This window comes from Bombina bombina, chromosome 6, assembly GCF_027579735.1.
Source record: "Bombina bombina isolate aBomBom1 chromosome 6, aBomBom1.pri, whole genome shotgun sequence".
NCBI lineage: Eukaryota > Metazoa > Chordata > Amphibia > Anura > Bombinatoridae > Bombina > Bombina bombina.
The window spans coordinates 1,057,923,624-1,057,940,197 of record NC_069504.1 but is presented as its reverse complement, the minus strand read 5'-3'; the positions used below and the strand labels follow the sequence as shown (position 1 = coordinate 1,057,940,197).

The 16,574-nt window shown below is 42.4% G+C and overlaps 1 protein-coding gene across 1 annotated transcript in view; it reads right to left on the bottom strand.

Moving 5' to 3' along the window:
* LOC128664882 (chromatin remodeling regulator CECR2) overlaps nucleotides 1-14,868 on the bottom strand; it is a 246,728-nt gene extending 231,860 nt beyond the window's left edge. Inside the window, exons 1-2 of the mRNA XM_053719678.1 lie at nucleotides 14,863-14,868; nucleotides 13,261-13,355 (exon numbers count right to left, since the gene is read on the bottom strand). Of these exons, the coding sequence (XP_053575653.1) occupies nucleotides 13,261-13,355; nucleotides 14,863-14,868 (101 nt within the window). The remainder of the gene's footprint in view (nucleotides 1-13,260; nucleotides 13,356-14,862) is intronic.
* Between the last annotated feature and the right edge of the window lie 1,706 nt (nucleotides 14,869-16,574).

Here is a 16,574-nt window from a genome sequence, read left to right as displayed (position 1 = left end):
CACAACTGTAACTTTTATACTATAACAGTGGAAAGCCTCAGTAAAACTGTTTCTAGTCAAAATTTAAGCTAGCCATGTGAAAAAAACTAGGCCCCAATAAAGTTTTATCACCTAATGCATATATAAAAACGATTAAACATGCCAGCAAACGTTTATATTGCAATATCATAAGGGTATTACCCCTGGGAGTAAGCATGATACCAGTCGTTATTAAATCACTGTATTCAGGCTTAACTTACATTAATCCGGTATCAGCAGCATTTTCTAGTGTTTTCCATCTCTAGAAAAAATTATAACTGCACATACCTGATAGCAGAATAAACTGCACGCCATTCTCTCGCTGAAGTTACCTCATCTTTGTAATCCCCTCAGACATATTTGAGAATAGCAATGGATCTTAGTTACAACCTGCTAAGATCATAGAAACCTCAGGCAGATTCTTCTTCTATTTACTGCCTGAGATAAAATAGCACAACTCCGGTACTATTTAAAAATAACAAACTTTTGATTGAAGAAAATAAACTAGCTATATTTAACCACTCTCTCCTACAACGTCCTTGCTTGTTGAGAGTTGCAAGAGAATGACTGGCTATGACAGTTAGGGGAGGAGCTATATTACAGCTCTGCTGTGGGTGTCCTGTTGCAACTTCCTGTTGGGAATGAGAATATCCCACAAGTAATGGATGATCCGTGGACTGGATACACCTTACAAGAGAAATAAGCATTATACAGGGAGTTTAAATGCAGAGCTTCATGCCCCTTTAAAGGGACACTGAACCCAAATCTTTTCTTTCGAGATTCAAATAGAGCATGACATTTTAAGCAACTTTCTAATTTACTCCTGTTATCAAATTTTCTTCATTCTCCTGGTATCTTTATTTGAAATGCAAGAATGTAAGTTTAGATGCCGGCCCATTTTTGGTGAACAACCTGGGTTGTCCTTCCTGATTGGTGGATAAATTCATCCAATTTATGCTTACCTGATTGATTTCTTCTATGGTAAGACGAGTCCACGGATTCATCCTTTACTTGTGGGATATTATCCTCCAGCTAACAGGAAGTGGCAAAGAGCACCACAGCAGAGCTGTCTATATACCTCCTCCCTTAGCTCCACCCCCCAGTCATTCGTCCGAAGGTACAGGAAGAAAAAGGAGAAGCTACAAGGTGCAGAGGTGAATGAAGTTTCAATCAAAAAAAACAGAATTTATGTTTACCTGATAAATTACTTTCTCCAACGGTGTGTCCGGTCCACGGCGTCATCCTTACTTGTGGGATATTCTCTTCCCCAACAGGAAATGGCAAAGAGCCCAGCAAAGCTGGTCACATGATCCCTCCTAGGCTCCGCCTACCCCAGTCATTCGACCGACGTTAAGGAGGAATATTTGCATAGGAGAAACCATATGGTACCGTGGTGACTGTAGTTAAAGAAAATAAATTATCAGACCTGATTAAAAAAACCAGGGCGGGCCGTGGACCGGACACACCGTTGGAGAAAGTAATTTATCAGGTAAACATAAATTCTGTTTTCTCCAACATAGGTGTGTCCGGTCCACGGCGTCATCCTTACTTGTGGGAACCAATACCAAAGCTTTAGGACACGGATGAAGGGAGGGAGCAAATCAGGTCACCTAAATTGAAGGCACCACGGTTTGCAAAACCTTTCTCCCAAAAATAGCCTCAGAAGAAGCAAAAGTATCAAACTTGTAAAATTTGGTAAAAGTGTGCAGTGAAGACCAAGTCGCTGCCCTACATATCTGATCAACAGAAGCCTCGTTCTTGAAGGCCCATGTGGAAGCCACAGCCCTAGTGGAATGAGCTGTGATTCTTTCGGGAGGCTGCCGTCCGGCAGTCTCGTAAGCCAATCTGATGATGCTTTTAATCCAAAAAGAGAGAGAGGTAGAAGTTGCTTTTTGACCTCTCCTTTTACCGGAATAAACAACAAACAAGGAAGATGTTTGTCTAAAATCCTTTGTAGCATCTAAATAGAATTTTAGAGCGCGAACAACATCCAAATTGTGCAACAAACGTTCCTTCTTTGAAACTGGTTTCGGACACAGAGAAGGTACGATAATCTCCTGGTTAATGTTTTTGTTAGAAACAACTTTTGGAAGAAACCCAGGTTTAGTACGTAAAACCACCTTATCTGCATGGAACACCAGATAAGGAGGAGAACACTGCAGAGCAGATAATTCTGAAACTCTTCTAGCAGAAGAAATTGCAACTAAAAACAAAACTTTCCAAGATAATAACTTAATATCAACGGAATGTAAGGGTTCAAACGGAACCCCCTGAAGAACTGAAAGAACTAAATTGAGACTCCAAGGAGGAGTCAAAGGTTTGTAAACAGGCTTAATTCTAACCAGAGCCTGAACAAAGGCTTGAACATCTGGCACAGCTGCCAGCTTTTTGTGAAGTAACACAGACAAGGCAGAAATCTGTCCCTTCAGGGAACTTGCAGATAATCCTTTTTCCAATCCTTCTTGAAGGAAGGATAGAATCTTAGGAATCTTAACCTTGTCCCAAGGGAATCCTTTAGATTCACACCAACAGATATATTTTTTCCAAATTTTGTGGTAAATCTTTCTAGTTACAGGCTTTCTGGCCTGAACAAGAGTATCGATAACAGAATCTGAGAACCCTCGCTTCGATAAGATCAAGCGTTCAATCTCCAAGCAGTCAGCTGGAGTGAAACCAGGTTCGGATGTTCGAACGGACCCTGAACAAGAAGGTCTCGTCTCAAAGGTAGCTTCCAAGGTGGAGCCGATGACATATTCACCAGATCTGCATACCAAGTCCTGCGTGGCCACGCAGGAGCTATCAAGATCACCGACGCCCTCTCCTGATTGATCCTGGCTACCAGCCTGGGGATGAGAGGAAACGGCGGGAACACATAAGCTAGTTTGAAGGTCCAAGGTGCTACTAGTGCATCCACTAGAGCCGCCTTGGGATCCCTGGATCTGGATCCGTAGCAAGGAACTTTGAAGTTCTGACGAGAGGCCATCAGATCCATGTCTGGAATGCCCCACAGCTGAGTGACTTGGGCAAAGATTTCCGGATGGAGTTCCCACTCCCCCGGATGCAATGTCTGACGACTCAGAAAATCCGCTTCCCAATTTTCCACTCCTGGGATGTGGATAGCGGACAGGTGGCAGGAGTGAGACTCCGCCCATAGAATGATTTTGGTCACTTCTTCCATCGCTAGGGAACTCCTTGTTCCCCCCTGATGGTTGATGTACGCAACAGTTGTCATGTTGTCTGATTGAAACCGTATGAACTTGGCCCTCGCTAGCTGAGGCCAAGCCTTGAGAGCATTGAATATCGCTCTCAGTTCCAGAATATTTATCGGTAGAAGAGATTCTTCCCGAGACCAAAGACCCTGAGCTTTCAGGGATCCCCAGACCGCGCCCCAGCCCATCAGACTGGCGTCGGTCGTGACAATGACCCACTCTGGTCTGCGGAATGTCATCCCTTGTGACAGGTTGTCCAGGGACAGCCACCAACGGAGTGAGTCTCTGGTCCTCTGATTTACTTGTATCTTCGGAGACAAGTCTGTATAATCCCCATTCCACTGACTGAGCATGCACAGTTGTAATGGTCTTAGATGAATGCGCGCAAAAGGAACTATGTCCATTGCCGCTACCATCAACCCGATCACTTCCATGCACTGAGCTATGGAAGGAAGAGGAACGGAATGAAGTATCCGACAAGAGTCTAGAAGCTTTGTTTTTCTGGCCTCTGTCAGAAATATCCTCATTTCTAAGGAGTCTATTATTGTTCCCAAGAAGGGAACCCTTGTTGACGGAGATAGAGAACTCTTTTCCACGTTCACTTTCCATCCGTGAGATCTGAGAAAGGCCAGGACTATGTCCGTGTGAGCCTTTGCTTGAGGAAGGGACGACGCATGAATCAGAATGTCGTCCAAGTAAGGTACTACAGCAATGCCCCTTGGTCTTAGCACAGCTAGAAGGGACCCTAGTACCTTTGTGAAAATCCTTGGAGCAGTGGCTAATCCGAAAGGAAGCGCCACAAACTGGTAATGCTTGTCCAGGAATGCGAACCTTAGGAACCGATGATGTTCCTTGTGGATAGGAATATGTAGATACGCATCCTTTAAATCCACCGTGGTCATGAATTAACCTTCCTGGATGGAAGGAAGAATAGTTCGAATGGTTTCCATCTTGAACGATGGAACCTTGAGAAACTTGTTTAAGATCTTGAGATCTAAGATTGGTCTGAACGTTCCCTCTTTTTTGGGAACTATGAACAGATTGGAGTAGAACCCCATCCCTTGTTCTCTTAATGGAACAGGACGAATCACTCCCATTTTTAACAGGTCTTCTACACAATGTAAGAATGCCTGTCTTTTTATGTGGTCTGAAGACAACTGAGACCTGTGGAACCTCCCCCTTGGGGGAAGCCCCTTGAATTCCAGAAGATAACCTTGGGAGACTATTTCTAGCGCCCAAGGATCCAGAACATCTCTTGCCCAAGCCTGAGCGAAGAGAGAGAGTCTGCCCCCCACCAGATCCGGTCCCGGATCGGGGGCCAACATTTCATGCTGTCTTGGTAGCAGTGGCAGGTTTCTTGGCCTGCTTTCCCTTGTTCCAGCCTTGCATTGGTCTCCAAGCTGGCTTGGCTTGAGAAGTATTACCCTCTTGCTTAGAGGACGTAGCACTTTGGGCTGGTCCGTTTCTACGAAAGGGACGAAAATTAGGTTTATTTTTTGCCTTGAAAGGCCGATCCTGAGGAAGGGCGTGGCCCTTACCCCCAGTGATATCAGAGATAATCTCTTTCAAGTCAGGGCCAAACAGCGTTTTCCCCTTGAAAGGAATGTTAAGTAGCTTGTTCTTGGAAGACGCATCAGCCGACCAAGATTTCAACCAAAGCGCTCTGCGCGCCACAATAGCAAACCCAGAATTCTTAGCCGCTAACCTAGCCAATTGCAAAGTGGCGTCTAGGGTAAAAGAATTAGCCAATTTGAGAGCATTGATTCTGTCCATAATCTCCTCATAAGGAGGAGAATCACTATCGACCGCCTTTATCAGCTCATCGAACCAGAAACATGCGGCTGTAGCGACAGGGACAACGCATGAAATTGGTTGTAGAAGGTAACCCTGCTGAACAAACATCTTTTTAAGCAAACCTTCTAATTTTTTATCCATAGGATCTTTGAAAGCACAACTATCCTCTATGGGTATAGTGGTGCGTTTGTTTAAAGTGGAAACCGCTCCCTCGACCTTGGGGACTGTCTGCCATAAGTCCTTTCTGGGGTCGACCATAGGAAACAATTTTTTAAATATGGGGGGAGGGACGAAAGGAATACCGGGCCTTTCCCATTCTTTATTAACAATGTCTGCCACCCGCTTGGGTATAGGAAAAGCTTCTGGGAGCCCCGGCACCTCTAGGAACTTGTCCATTTTACATAGTTTCTCTGGGATGACCAACTTGTCACAATCATCCAGAGTGGATAATACCTCCTTAAGCAGAATGCGGAGATGTTCCAACTTAAATTTAAATGTAATCACATCAGGTTCAGCTTGTTGAGAAATGTTCCCTGAATCAGTAATTTCTCCCTCAGACAAAACCTCCCTGGCCCCATCAGACTGAGTTAGGGGCCCTTCAGAAACATTATTATCAGCGTCGTCATGCTCTTCAGTATCTAAAACAGAGCAGTCGCGCTTACGCTGATAAGTGTTCATTTTGGCTAAAATGTTTTTGACAGAATTATCCATTACAGCCGTTAATTGTTGCATAGTAAGGAGTATTGGCGCGCTAGATGTACTAGGGGCCTCCTGAGTGGGCAAGACTCGTGTAGACGAAGGAGGGAATGATGCAGTACCATGCTTACTCCCCTCACTTGAGGAATCATCTTGGGCATCATTGTCATTGTCACATAAATCACATTTATTTAAATGAATAGGAATTCTGGCTTCCCCACATTCAGAACACAGTCTATCTGGTAGTACAGACATGTTAAACAGGCATAAACTTGATAACAAAGTACAAAAAACGTTTTAAAATAAAACCGTTACTGTCACTTTAAATTTTAAACTGAACACACTTTATTACTGCAATTGCGAAAAAACATGAAGGAATTGTTCAAAATTCACCAAATTTTCACCACAGTGTCTTAAAGCCTTAAAAGTATTGCACACCAAATTTGGAAGCTTTAACCCTTAAAATAACGGAACCGGAGCCGTTTTGAACTTTAACCCCTTTACAGTCCCTGGTATCTGCTTTGCTGAGACCCAACCAAGCCCAAAGGGGAATACGATACCAAATGACGCCTTCAGAAAGTCTTTTCTAAGTATCAGAGCTCCTCTCACATGCGACTGCATGCCATGCCTCTCAAAAACAAGTGCGCAACACCGGCGCGAAAATGAGGCTCTGCCTATGCTTTGGGAAAGCCCCTAAAGAATAAGGTGTCTAAAACAGTGCCTGCCGATATTATTATATCAAAATACCCAAATAAAATGATTCCTCAAGGCTAAATATGTGTTAATAATGAATCGATTTAGCCCAGAAAAAGTCTACAGTCTTAATAAGCCCTTGTGAAGCCCTTATTTACGATCGTAATAAACATGGCTTACCGGATCCCATAGGGAAAATGACAGCTTCCAGCATTACATCGTCTTGTTAGAATGTGTCATACCTCAAGCAGCAAGAGACTGCTCACTGTTCCCCCAACTGAAGTTAATTGCTCTCAACAGTCCTGTGTGGAACAGCCATGAATTTTAGTGACGGTTGCTAAAATCATTTTCCTCATACAAACAGAAATCTTCATCTCTTTTCTGTTTCTGAGTAAATAGTACATACCAGCACTATTTCAAAATAACAAACTCTTGATTGAATAATAAAAACTACAGTTAAACACTAAAAAACTCTAAGCCATCTCCGTGGAGATGTTGCCTGTACAACGGCAAAGAGAATGACTGGGGTAGGCGGAGCCTAGGAGGGATCATGTGACCAGCTTTGCTGGGCTCTTTGCCATTTCCTGTTGGGGAAGAGAATATCCCACAAGTAAGGATGACGCCGTGGACCGGACACACCTATGTTGGAGAAATATAATCTGTCTTAAAATGACAGGGCGGGCCGTGGACTCGTCTTACCATAGAAGAAATCAATTTAACAGGTAAGCATAAATTTACTTTTCTTCTATAAAGGTACGACAAGTCCACGGATTCATCCTTTACTTGTGGGACACAATACCAAAGCTACAGGACACGGATGAACGGGAGGGACAAGACAGATGGTTAAACAGAAGGCACCGCTGCTTGAACTTTTCTCCCAAAAATAGCCTCCGAAGAAGCAAAGGTATCAAATTTGTAAAATTTGGAAAAGGTATAAAGCGAAGACCAAGTCGCAGCCTTACAAATCTGTTCAACAGAAGCATTTTTAAAAGCCCATGTGGAAGCCACCACTCTGGTAGAGTGAGCTGTAATTCTTTCAGGAGGCTGCTATCCAGCAGTTTCGTATGCCAAACGGATGATGCTTTTCAGCCAAAATGAAAGAGAGGTAGCCGTAGCTTTTTGACCTCTACGTTTTCCAGAATACAACAAACAAAGAAGATGTTTGACGGAAATCTTTGGTCGCTTGCAAGTAAAACTTTAAAGCACGAACCACGTCCTAGTTGTGCAATAGACGCTCCTTCTTAGAGGAAGGATTAGGACACAGAGAAGGAACAACAATTTCCGGATTAAAATTATTATTAGTAACAACCTTAGGAAGGAATCCAGGTTTGGTACGCAGAACCACCTTATCAGCATGGAAAACAAGATAAGGCCAGTCGCATTGCAATGCAGATAGTTCAGAAACTCTTCGAGTCGAAGAGATAGCAACTAAAAACAGAACTTTCCACGTTAGAAGCTTAATATCTATGGAATGCATAGGTTCAAACGGAACCCCTTGAAGAACTTTAAGAACCAAATTCAAACTCCATGGCGGAGCAACAGGTTTAAACACAGGCTTGATTCTAACTAAAGCCTGACAGAACGACTGAACTTCTGGAACATCTGCCAGACGTTTGTGCAGTAGAATTGATAAAGCAGATATTTGTCCTTTTAAGGAACTAGCTGATAGCCCCTTCTCCAATCCTTCTTGGAGAAAAGACAAAATCCTAGGAATCCTGATCTTACTCCATGAGTAGCCTTTGGAATCGCACCAATAGATACGCCATATCTTATGATAAATTTTCCTGGTGACAGGCTTTCGAGCCTGAATCAAGGTATCTATGACCGACTCAGAGAACCCCCGCTTGGATAAGATCAAGCGTTCAATCTCCAAGCAGTCAGCCGCAGAGAAACTAGATTTGGATGCTGGAACGGACCTTGAATCAGAAGGTCTTGTCTCAGTGGCAGAGTCCATGGTGGAAGAGATGACATGTCCACCAGGTCTGCATACCAAGTATAAAATCACCGAAGCTCTCTCCTGTTTGGTTCTAGCAATCAAACGAGGAAGGAGAGGAAATGGTGGAAACACATAAGCCAGGTTGAACGACCAGGGTACTGCTAGAGCATCTATCAGTACTGCCTGAGGATCCATTGACCTGGACCCGTAACGAGGATGTTTGGCATTCTGACGAGACGCCATCAGATCCAATTCTGGTGTGCCCCATTGCTGAATCAATTGTGCAAACACCTCTGGATGGAGTTCCCACTTTCCCGGATGAAAAGTCTGCCGACTTAGAAAATCCGCTTCCCAGTTCTCCACCCCTGGGATATAGATTGCTGATAGATGGCAAGAGTGAGTCTCTGCCCATCGAATTATTTTGGTAACCTCTATCATCGCTAGAGAACTCTTTGTTCCCCCCTGATGATTGATATATGCTACAGTTGTGATATTGTCCGACTGGAATCTTATGAATCTGGCCGACGCCAACTGAGGCCACGCCTGAAGCGCGTTGAATATCGCTCTCAATTCTAGAATATGTATCGGGAGGAGAGCCTCCTCCTGAGTCCACAATCCCTGTGCTTTCAGGGAATTCCAGACTGCACCCCAGCCCAATAGGCTGGGGTCTGTCGTCACTATGACCCACGCTGGCCTGCGGAAAAACATACCCTTGGACAGATGATCCTGTGACAACCACCAAAGAAGAGAGTCTCTGGTCTCTTGGTCCAGATTTATCTGAGGAGATAAATCTGCATAATCCCCATTCCACTGTTTGAGCATGCAAAGTTGCAGTGGTCCGAGATGCAAGCGAGCAAACGGAACTATGTCCATTGCCGCTACCATTAAGCCGATTACCTCCATACACTGAGCCACTAACGGGCGGGGAATGGAATGAAGAGCTCGGCAGATGGATAACATTTTTTATTTCCTGACCTCCGTCAGAAAAATTTTGATGTCCACCGAATCTATCAGAGTTCCCAGGAAAGGAACTCTTGTGAGAGGGATAAGTGAACTCTTCTTTACGTTCACCTTCCACCCGTGAGATCTTAGAAAAGCCAACATGATGTCCGTGTGAGACTTGGCTAGTTGGAAAGTTGACGCCTGGATTAAGATATCGTCCAGATAAGGCGCGACAGCTATGCCCCACGGCCTTAGAACCGCCAGAAGGGACCCTAGCACCTTTGTGAAAATTCTGGGAGCTGTAGCCAACCCGAAGGGAAGAGCCCCAAACTGGTAATGCTTGTCCATAAAGGCGAACCTGAGGAACTGGTGTTGATCTTTCTGGATAGGAATGTGTAGATACGCATCCTTTAAGTCCACGGTGGTCATATATTGACCCTCCTGGATCATTGGTAAAATAGTCCGAATGGTCTCCATCTTGAAGGATGGGACTCTGAGGAATTTGTTTAGGATCTTTAGATCCAAAATTGGTCTGAAGGTTCCCTCTTTTCTGGGAACCACAAACAGATTGGAGTAGAACCCTTGCCCCTGTTCTGTTTTCGGAACTGGGCAGATCACTCCCATGGTATATAGGTCTTCTACACAGCGTAAGAACGCCTCTCTTTTTGTCTGGTATACAGACAATTGAGAAAGATGGAATCTCCCCCTTGGGGGAGAATCTTTGAAATCTAGAAGATACCCCCTGGGTTACTATTTCTAAAGCCCAGGAGTCCTGAACGTCTCTTGCCCAAGCCTGAGTGAAGAGAGAAAGTCTGCCCCCTACTAGATCCGGTCCCGGATCGGGGGCTACCCCTTCATGCTGTCTTGGTGGCAGCAGCAGGCTTCTTGGCCTGTTTACCCTTGTTCCAAGTCTGGTTAGGTCTCCAGACTGACTTGGATTGAGCAAAATTCCCCTCTTGCTGTGCGGCAGGGGAAGAGGTAGAGGGACCACCTTTGAAGTTTCGAAAGGAACGAAAATTATTTTGTTTGGTCCTCATCTTATTCGTCTTATCTTGAGGAAGGGCACGGCCTTTCCCTCCAGTGATGTCTGAAATGATCTCTTTCAGTTCAGGCCCGAATAGGGTCTTAAACTTGAAAGGGATGGCTAAAGGCTTAGCTTTTGATGACACATCAGCAGACCAGGACTTAAGCCATAACGCTCTACGCGCTAAAATGGCAAAACCTGAATTCTTAGCCGCTAATTTAGCCAATTGAAAAGCGGCATCTGTAATCAAAGAATTAGCTAGCTTGAAAGCCCTAATTCTATCCAGAATATCATCTAATGGGGTCTCAACCTGAACAGCATCTTCCAGAGCCTCAAACCAAAAAGACGCTGCAGTAGTTACAGGAACAATGCACGCTATAGGTTGGAGAAGAAAACCTTGATGAACAAAAATTTTCTTCAGAAGTCCCTCTAATTTTTTTATCCATAGGATCTTTGAAAGCACAACTGTCCTCAATAGGTATAGTTGTACACTTAGCCAGGGTAGAAATAGCTCCCTCCACCTTAGGGACCATCTGCCATGAGTCCCGCACGGTGTCTGATATGGGAAACATTTTCTTAAAAGTAGGAGGAGCGGCGAACGGAATACCTGGTCTATCCCACTCCCTAGTAACAATTTCCGAAATCCTCTTAGGGACCGGAAAAACATCAGTGTAGGCAGGAGCCTCTAGGAATCTGTCCATTTTACACAATTTCTCTGGAACTACAATAGGGTCACAATCATCCAGAGTCGCTAAAACCTCCCTGAGCAAAAAGCGGAGGTGTTCTAGTTTAAATTTAAAAGCAGTCATGACTGAATCTGTCTGAGGGAACGTATTTCCTGAATCAGAAATCTCTCCCTCAGCCAGCAAATCCCTCACTTCAGAACATTGTGAGGGTACATCGGATATAGCTAATTAAAGCGTCAGAGGGCTCAGCGTTTGTTCTCACACCAGACCTACTGCGCTTCCCCTGCAACCCAGGCAGCTTAGATAAAACCTCTGTGAGGGTAGTATTCATAACTGCGGCCATATCTTGCAGGGTGAAAGAATTAGACGCACTAGAAGTACTTGGCGTCGCTTGTGCGGGCGTTAATGGTTGTGACACTTGGGGAGAATTAGATGGCATAACCGGATTCCCTTCTGACTGATAATCATCCTACGACATACTTTTAGTAGCTAAAATATGTTCTTTACAATTTATTGACCTTTCAGTGCATGAGGGACACATTCTGAGTGGAGGTTCCACAATGGCTTCCAAACATATTGAACATTGACTTTCCTCAACATCAGACATGTTGAACAGGCTAGTAATGACTACAAACAAGCATGAAAACACTTTATTTAGTGGGAAAAAAATCTTAAAAAAAAAAAAAAGGTACTGCGCCTTTAAGAGAAAAAAAAGCATACACGTTCTGCAAAACAGCCTAAACATGAACCAAATTTTTCAAAATATTGTATGTAGACACAATATAAGTAGTTAAGATTGCCCCACAAGGAATTTTAACATTTAACCCCTTAATTTGCAAACCGGATCAAAAATAGGCCCAGATCCGGAAAAAAACACCCTCAGTACCTTGCCACAGCCCTGCTGTGGCCCTACCTGCCCTCAGGGATCGAAAATGTGGGGTAAAAGCTTTGATTTGGCCTAAAACATACACCAGGGCCCTCAGGAGTTAGAGCTTGCTGCATGCTGATAAAACTAACTGCGCATCTGAGGCGTGAAAATAGGCCCCGCCCATCTCACTCGATGTCTCCTCAGCCTTAAAGAACCGCACTAGAGCGGTTATAACTAGCCATGTGGGTTCTGAGACCCAAAAGTTAAGCCATGTGTGCCCTCAATAAAGTTGCCCAAACCGTTAAAGCACTCCCAAATCAAAAAAACGTTTGCTCACAAACATTTGCAATTTAGTGTCAACCATATTTGTAATTGGCCCCATATGCAAGCTAAGTAATGCCCTTCTTTTAGCTCTAGGATTACTGCTTACCCTTACCCTCCTGGGTATAATGTCAGCCTTTCTGAAATACAGTCTCTCCAGAAAGATATGACTGAACATACCTCACTGCTGCATAGCATGAAACCGTTCCTCACACTGAAGTTTCCTGTACTCCTCAGCCTCTGTGGGAACAGCAATGGACCTTAGTTACAAATGCTAAGATCATCATCCTCCAGGCAGCAGTCTTCATCCATCTGCTGCCTGAGAGTAAATCGTACACACCGGTACCATTTAAAATAAACTCTTGCTTGAAGAAATTAAAAACTAATATTTTATCACCTCTTTCACTTTACCCTTCCTAGTACTTAGAGTAGGCAAAGAGAATGACTGGGGGGTGGAGCTAAGGGAGGAGCTATATAGACAGCTCTGCTGTGGTGCTCTTTGCCACTTCCTGTTAGCAGGAGGATAATATCCCACAAGTAAAGGATAAATCCGTGGACTCGTCTTACCTTTATAGAAGAAACTGCTGTCCAGAGTCCTGAACCAAAAAAAGCTTAGATGCCTTCTTTTTCAAATAAAGATCACAAGAGAACGAGGAAAAATTCATAATAGGAGTAAATTAGAAAGTTGCTTAAAATTGCATGCTCTATCTGAATCGCAAAATAAAAAATTTGGGTTCAGTGTCCCTTTAAGAACTCTATGTCTTCATTACACAGAGGCCCTGATTTAGCCTAGAAGTTTGGTTGAGAGCCACACGCCTATGGTGTCACACAGGAAACCGCTAATAATGTTACAGGCTTTATAAACATGCATGTTACAGATGGTAAGTCAGTTTGTTAGATCTCTATTGTATATCAAGGGAATTTACTTTGTATCCCACACCAAGAAATACACTTATAGACCTGATACACTAAAGCAAACGCAACTCTCTCGCTGATGTGATAACGGAACCTACAGTCAATGTCTTGTTAACAAAAATACACTATGCAATTCCTTCCCAGCAGATTGCACTCACGTTATGTCACTGCGCTGATAACAGCCCTGCAGCAGAGAAGCCAACAGCTCATTGAGAAATTCCACATCATCTCTATGAAGAGCTTCCTCCAACTCCTGCATAAGAGAAAAAAGATATGATCAGACCAGGGTTAGCAATAATTTACAGCAGATTTGTATTTGTCCTAACAAATAACAGTTATTGATTCAGGTAATGCAAATTTAAAATTGCCACATACAATGAAGATGCTCACAGAATTATAGAAATGCTAAAATGTGTATTTGAAGACTATCAGTTGAACATAATTAAATAAAAAGCAGTTTCATCAGCAGATTTTGGTAACTAGTCAAGTAGGCCAGATGGAAAACCGCACGTAACCAGGAGCTGTCAAGGGGATCTGAAAGATTATCCCAGTTTAGTGTTTGTCTCTGAGCTTCATGATCTCCTTTACAGGGTCAACATCTGATCAGCCACAGCCCCCTGCCCCACACTAAAGACTGTCAAGCAAGTTGATGAAAGTGCATTAACCCATCAGCGGGTATGGAATGTAACCACAGTGTCATGTTTAGCTCACACACAGGGGCCAGGAATGCATTGTGTCAGGGGCTCTATCACATTAAAACAGTGAAAGGGATGTCCCAAAATATTACACTCACGTAAACAGATACATAACAGAGTGAGGCAATCCTAGAAGCCAGCAAACCTGTGTCTGAAGAGCAGCAGTACATAGAGATGTGTAAATACTATATTAGTCATTATTAAAGCCTTGGGAAGGCTAGTACAGGAATGCAAATAGAATATACACTTAAAGTGATGGTAAAACACTTGCATTTACCATCACTAAAAATTAAAGGCCACCTTTATTCAGCAGTTTAACAAAATAAAAAAATAAGATGAAAAGGTGCCTTTATTTCGCTGCAGATCCTCTTTTGATGAGGTGACATTTACACCTCTTAGCCAATAGCTGTGTGTTCCTACATTGTAATGTCGATGGGCCCGCATTTCTATTGGTTAAGAGGTGGAAATGTCACCTCATTGGAAAAAATGATCAGAACTATGGGCTGTCAGAACCGCTTAGCTAAGCGGTGAAGCAGCAGCGAAATACATTTTCATCAGTTTTTTCTAAACTGATGAATGAAGGTGGCCTTTATTTTTAGCGATGGCAAATCTTAGCATTTACCATCACTTTAAAGTGAATGTAAATTTAGATAAAGTGCCCGGTTTTTAAAAATCTGATTAAAAACAGGGGCACTTTAATTCATCAAAATTTACATTTCACTCGTGTTGTGAAAATACTTACCTTTTAATCTTGACAGCCGCTGCATCGCTTCCCCCGCCTTTCGCAAAGTCTCTTCCCGTGTCTAAAATGAGAAAACAGGCTTCCTCCAATCACGGCGTTGAATCAGACACCGATTCCCCGGGGCGAAAGCGTGATTGGAGGATGACCGATCCGTCATTTCTGACGTATGAAGGGAATCGCTGGAGTGGCTGTCAAGATTAAAAGGTATTTTCACAACACGAGTGAAATGTAAATTTTGATTATTAAAGTGCCCCTGTTTTTATAATCTGATTTTTAAAAATCAGGCACTTTATCATCTAAATTTACATTCACTTTTAAACTACCTTCATGCTAACTTAAACAAATAGCCAAAAAGGTAGGCAAATTGTTTTTAGTACAATAAAATTATTCACTAATTAAAAAGGTTGTATGTATAACACAACCAAAAACAAAATGCTACAAACGTGCTAAATATGCCCAGTTACCCTTGATAAAGATGCATTTAGGTAACCCAGGCTGCTACAAATCTACTACTAACACTTTTTTGTATTATTGTATATTCTATCACAAAAGAAAGACTGGCTACTGTTTACACTGGGTGGCTTCTAACTTTTCAGAAAATGTATTATAGGGATATGAAACCCAAAAGTAGCCACCAATCAGCAAGCGCTACCCAAAAATGGGTTGGCTCCTAAGCTTACATTCCTGCTTTTTCAAATAAAGATACCAAGAAAATGAAGAAAAATGGCTAATAGGAGTAAATTAGAAAGCTGCTTATGATTGCATGCTGTATCTGAATCATTAAAGAAAGAAAAATTTGGGTTTCATATCCCTTTTAAATTCTAATATACTGAACATTACCGGAAAAACTCTGAAAAGCCAGTAACCGCCAAATGGAAATAAGATTTACATCACTCCGAACGTCACCTTTACTAGTCAGCCCTTTTGATATATTTTCCCATATCTCATTTGAACCACCTACAGCAAAAGACTCCTCATCCACCAACGTACGGAGAAACATAAAACCACTACAGTATCATGGTTCAGACAGCACAAACCATTTTAAACAATTTGACAATTTACTTCTATAATCAAATTTGCTACATCATCTTGGATTTCTTTGTAGAAGGAGCCGCAATGCACTACTGGGAGATAAACACATATCAGGTGAACCGAATGCAAGATGGACAGAAGTGCAGCTGCTACCTCACAGTAGTGCGTTGCTGCTCCTCAGCGTACCCTATGTATTCTTTTCAACAAAGGATATGAAGAAAATTAGATAACAAGTAAAAAAAAACTGGAAACGGTTGAAAACTGCATGCTCTATCTGAATCAAAGGGGGAAAAAATGTGGGTTTTATATTCCCTTAAAAGGACAGTATACACAAATTTTAATTTAACTGCATGTTATAGACACTACTATAAAGAATACAATGCACAGATACGGATATAAAAATCCATTATAAAACCTTTTTAAAACTTAGTTAGAAGCTCTCAACTTAGCACTGTTGATAAGATTAGCCTGGAACACCTACTGAAAGGGGCTGATAGCAGAAGCCCCCATATGAAAAGACCCATTATACAAACAGAAGCAATCTGAAGTCGGTATACATCAGTATGCATCTAAAACTTTGGGGCTTGGTTAGGAGTTTGAAAATCACCACAATGTTAATTAAAAATAAGCAAAAAAAAACTATACATTTTAACAAACACACCCAGATGGGCTATATAAATGGATCATCTACAAAACATTTATGCAAAGACAAATCTAGTGTACAATGTCCCTTTAATCAGATGTAGATTATCTCTTACATGTAATAAATTTGTACAGTTAGTCCAGCTATAAAATAAGCTTATCTTTATGTTGCATTTTTATTTATTTATTTTTTAAATAAAAGTGGTAGTTTTCTTTCTGAGGCCATATTGTAAAGAATGTTTAGGCCAATTGAGAGATAAATGTCACACACACACACACATTACAGATCAGGACTTCCGTGATAGAATAGGCAATAAATAAATGGAAATGAACTTTTAAAGTAATCTCCGGGGAGCTATAT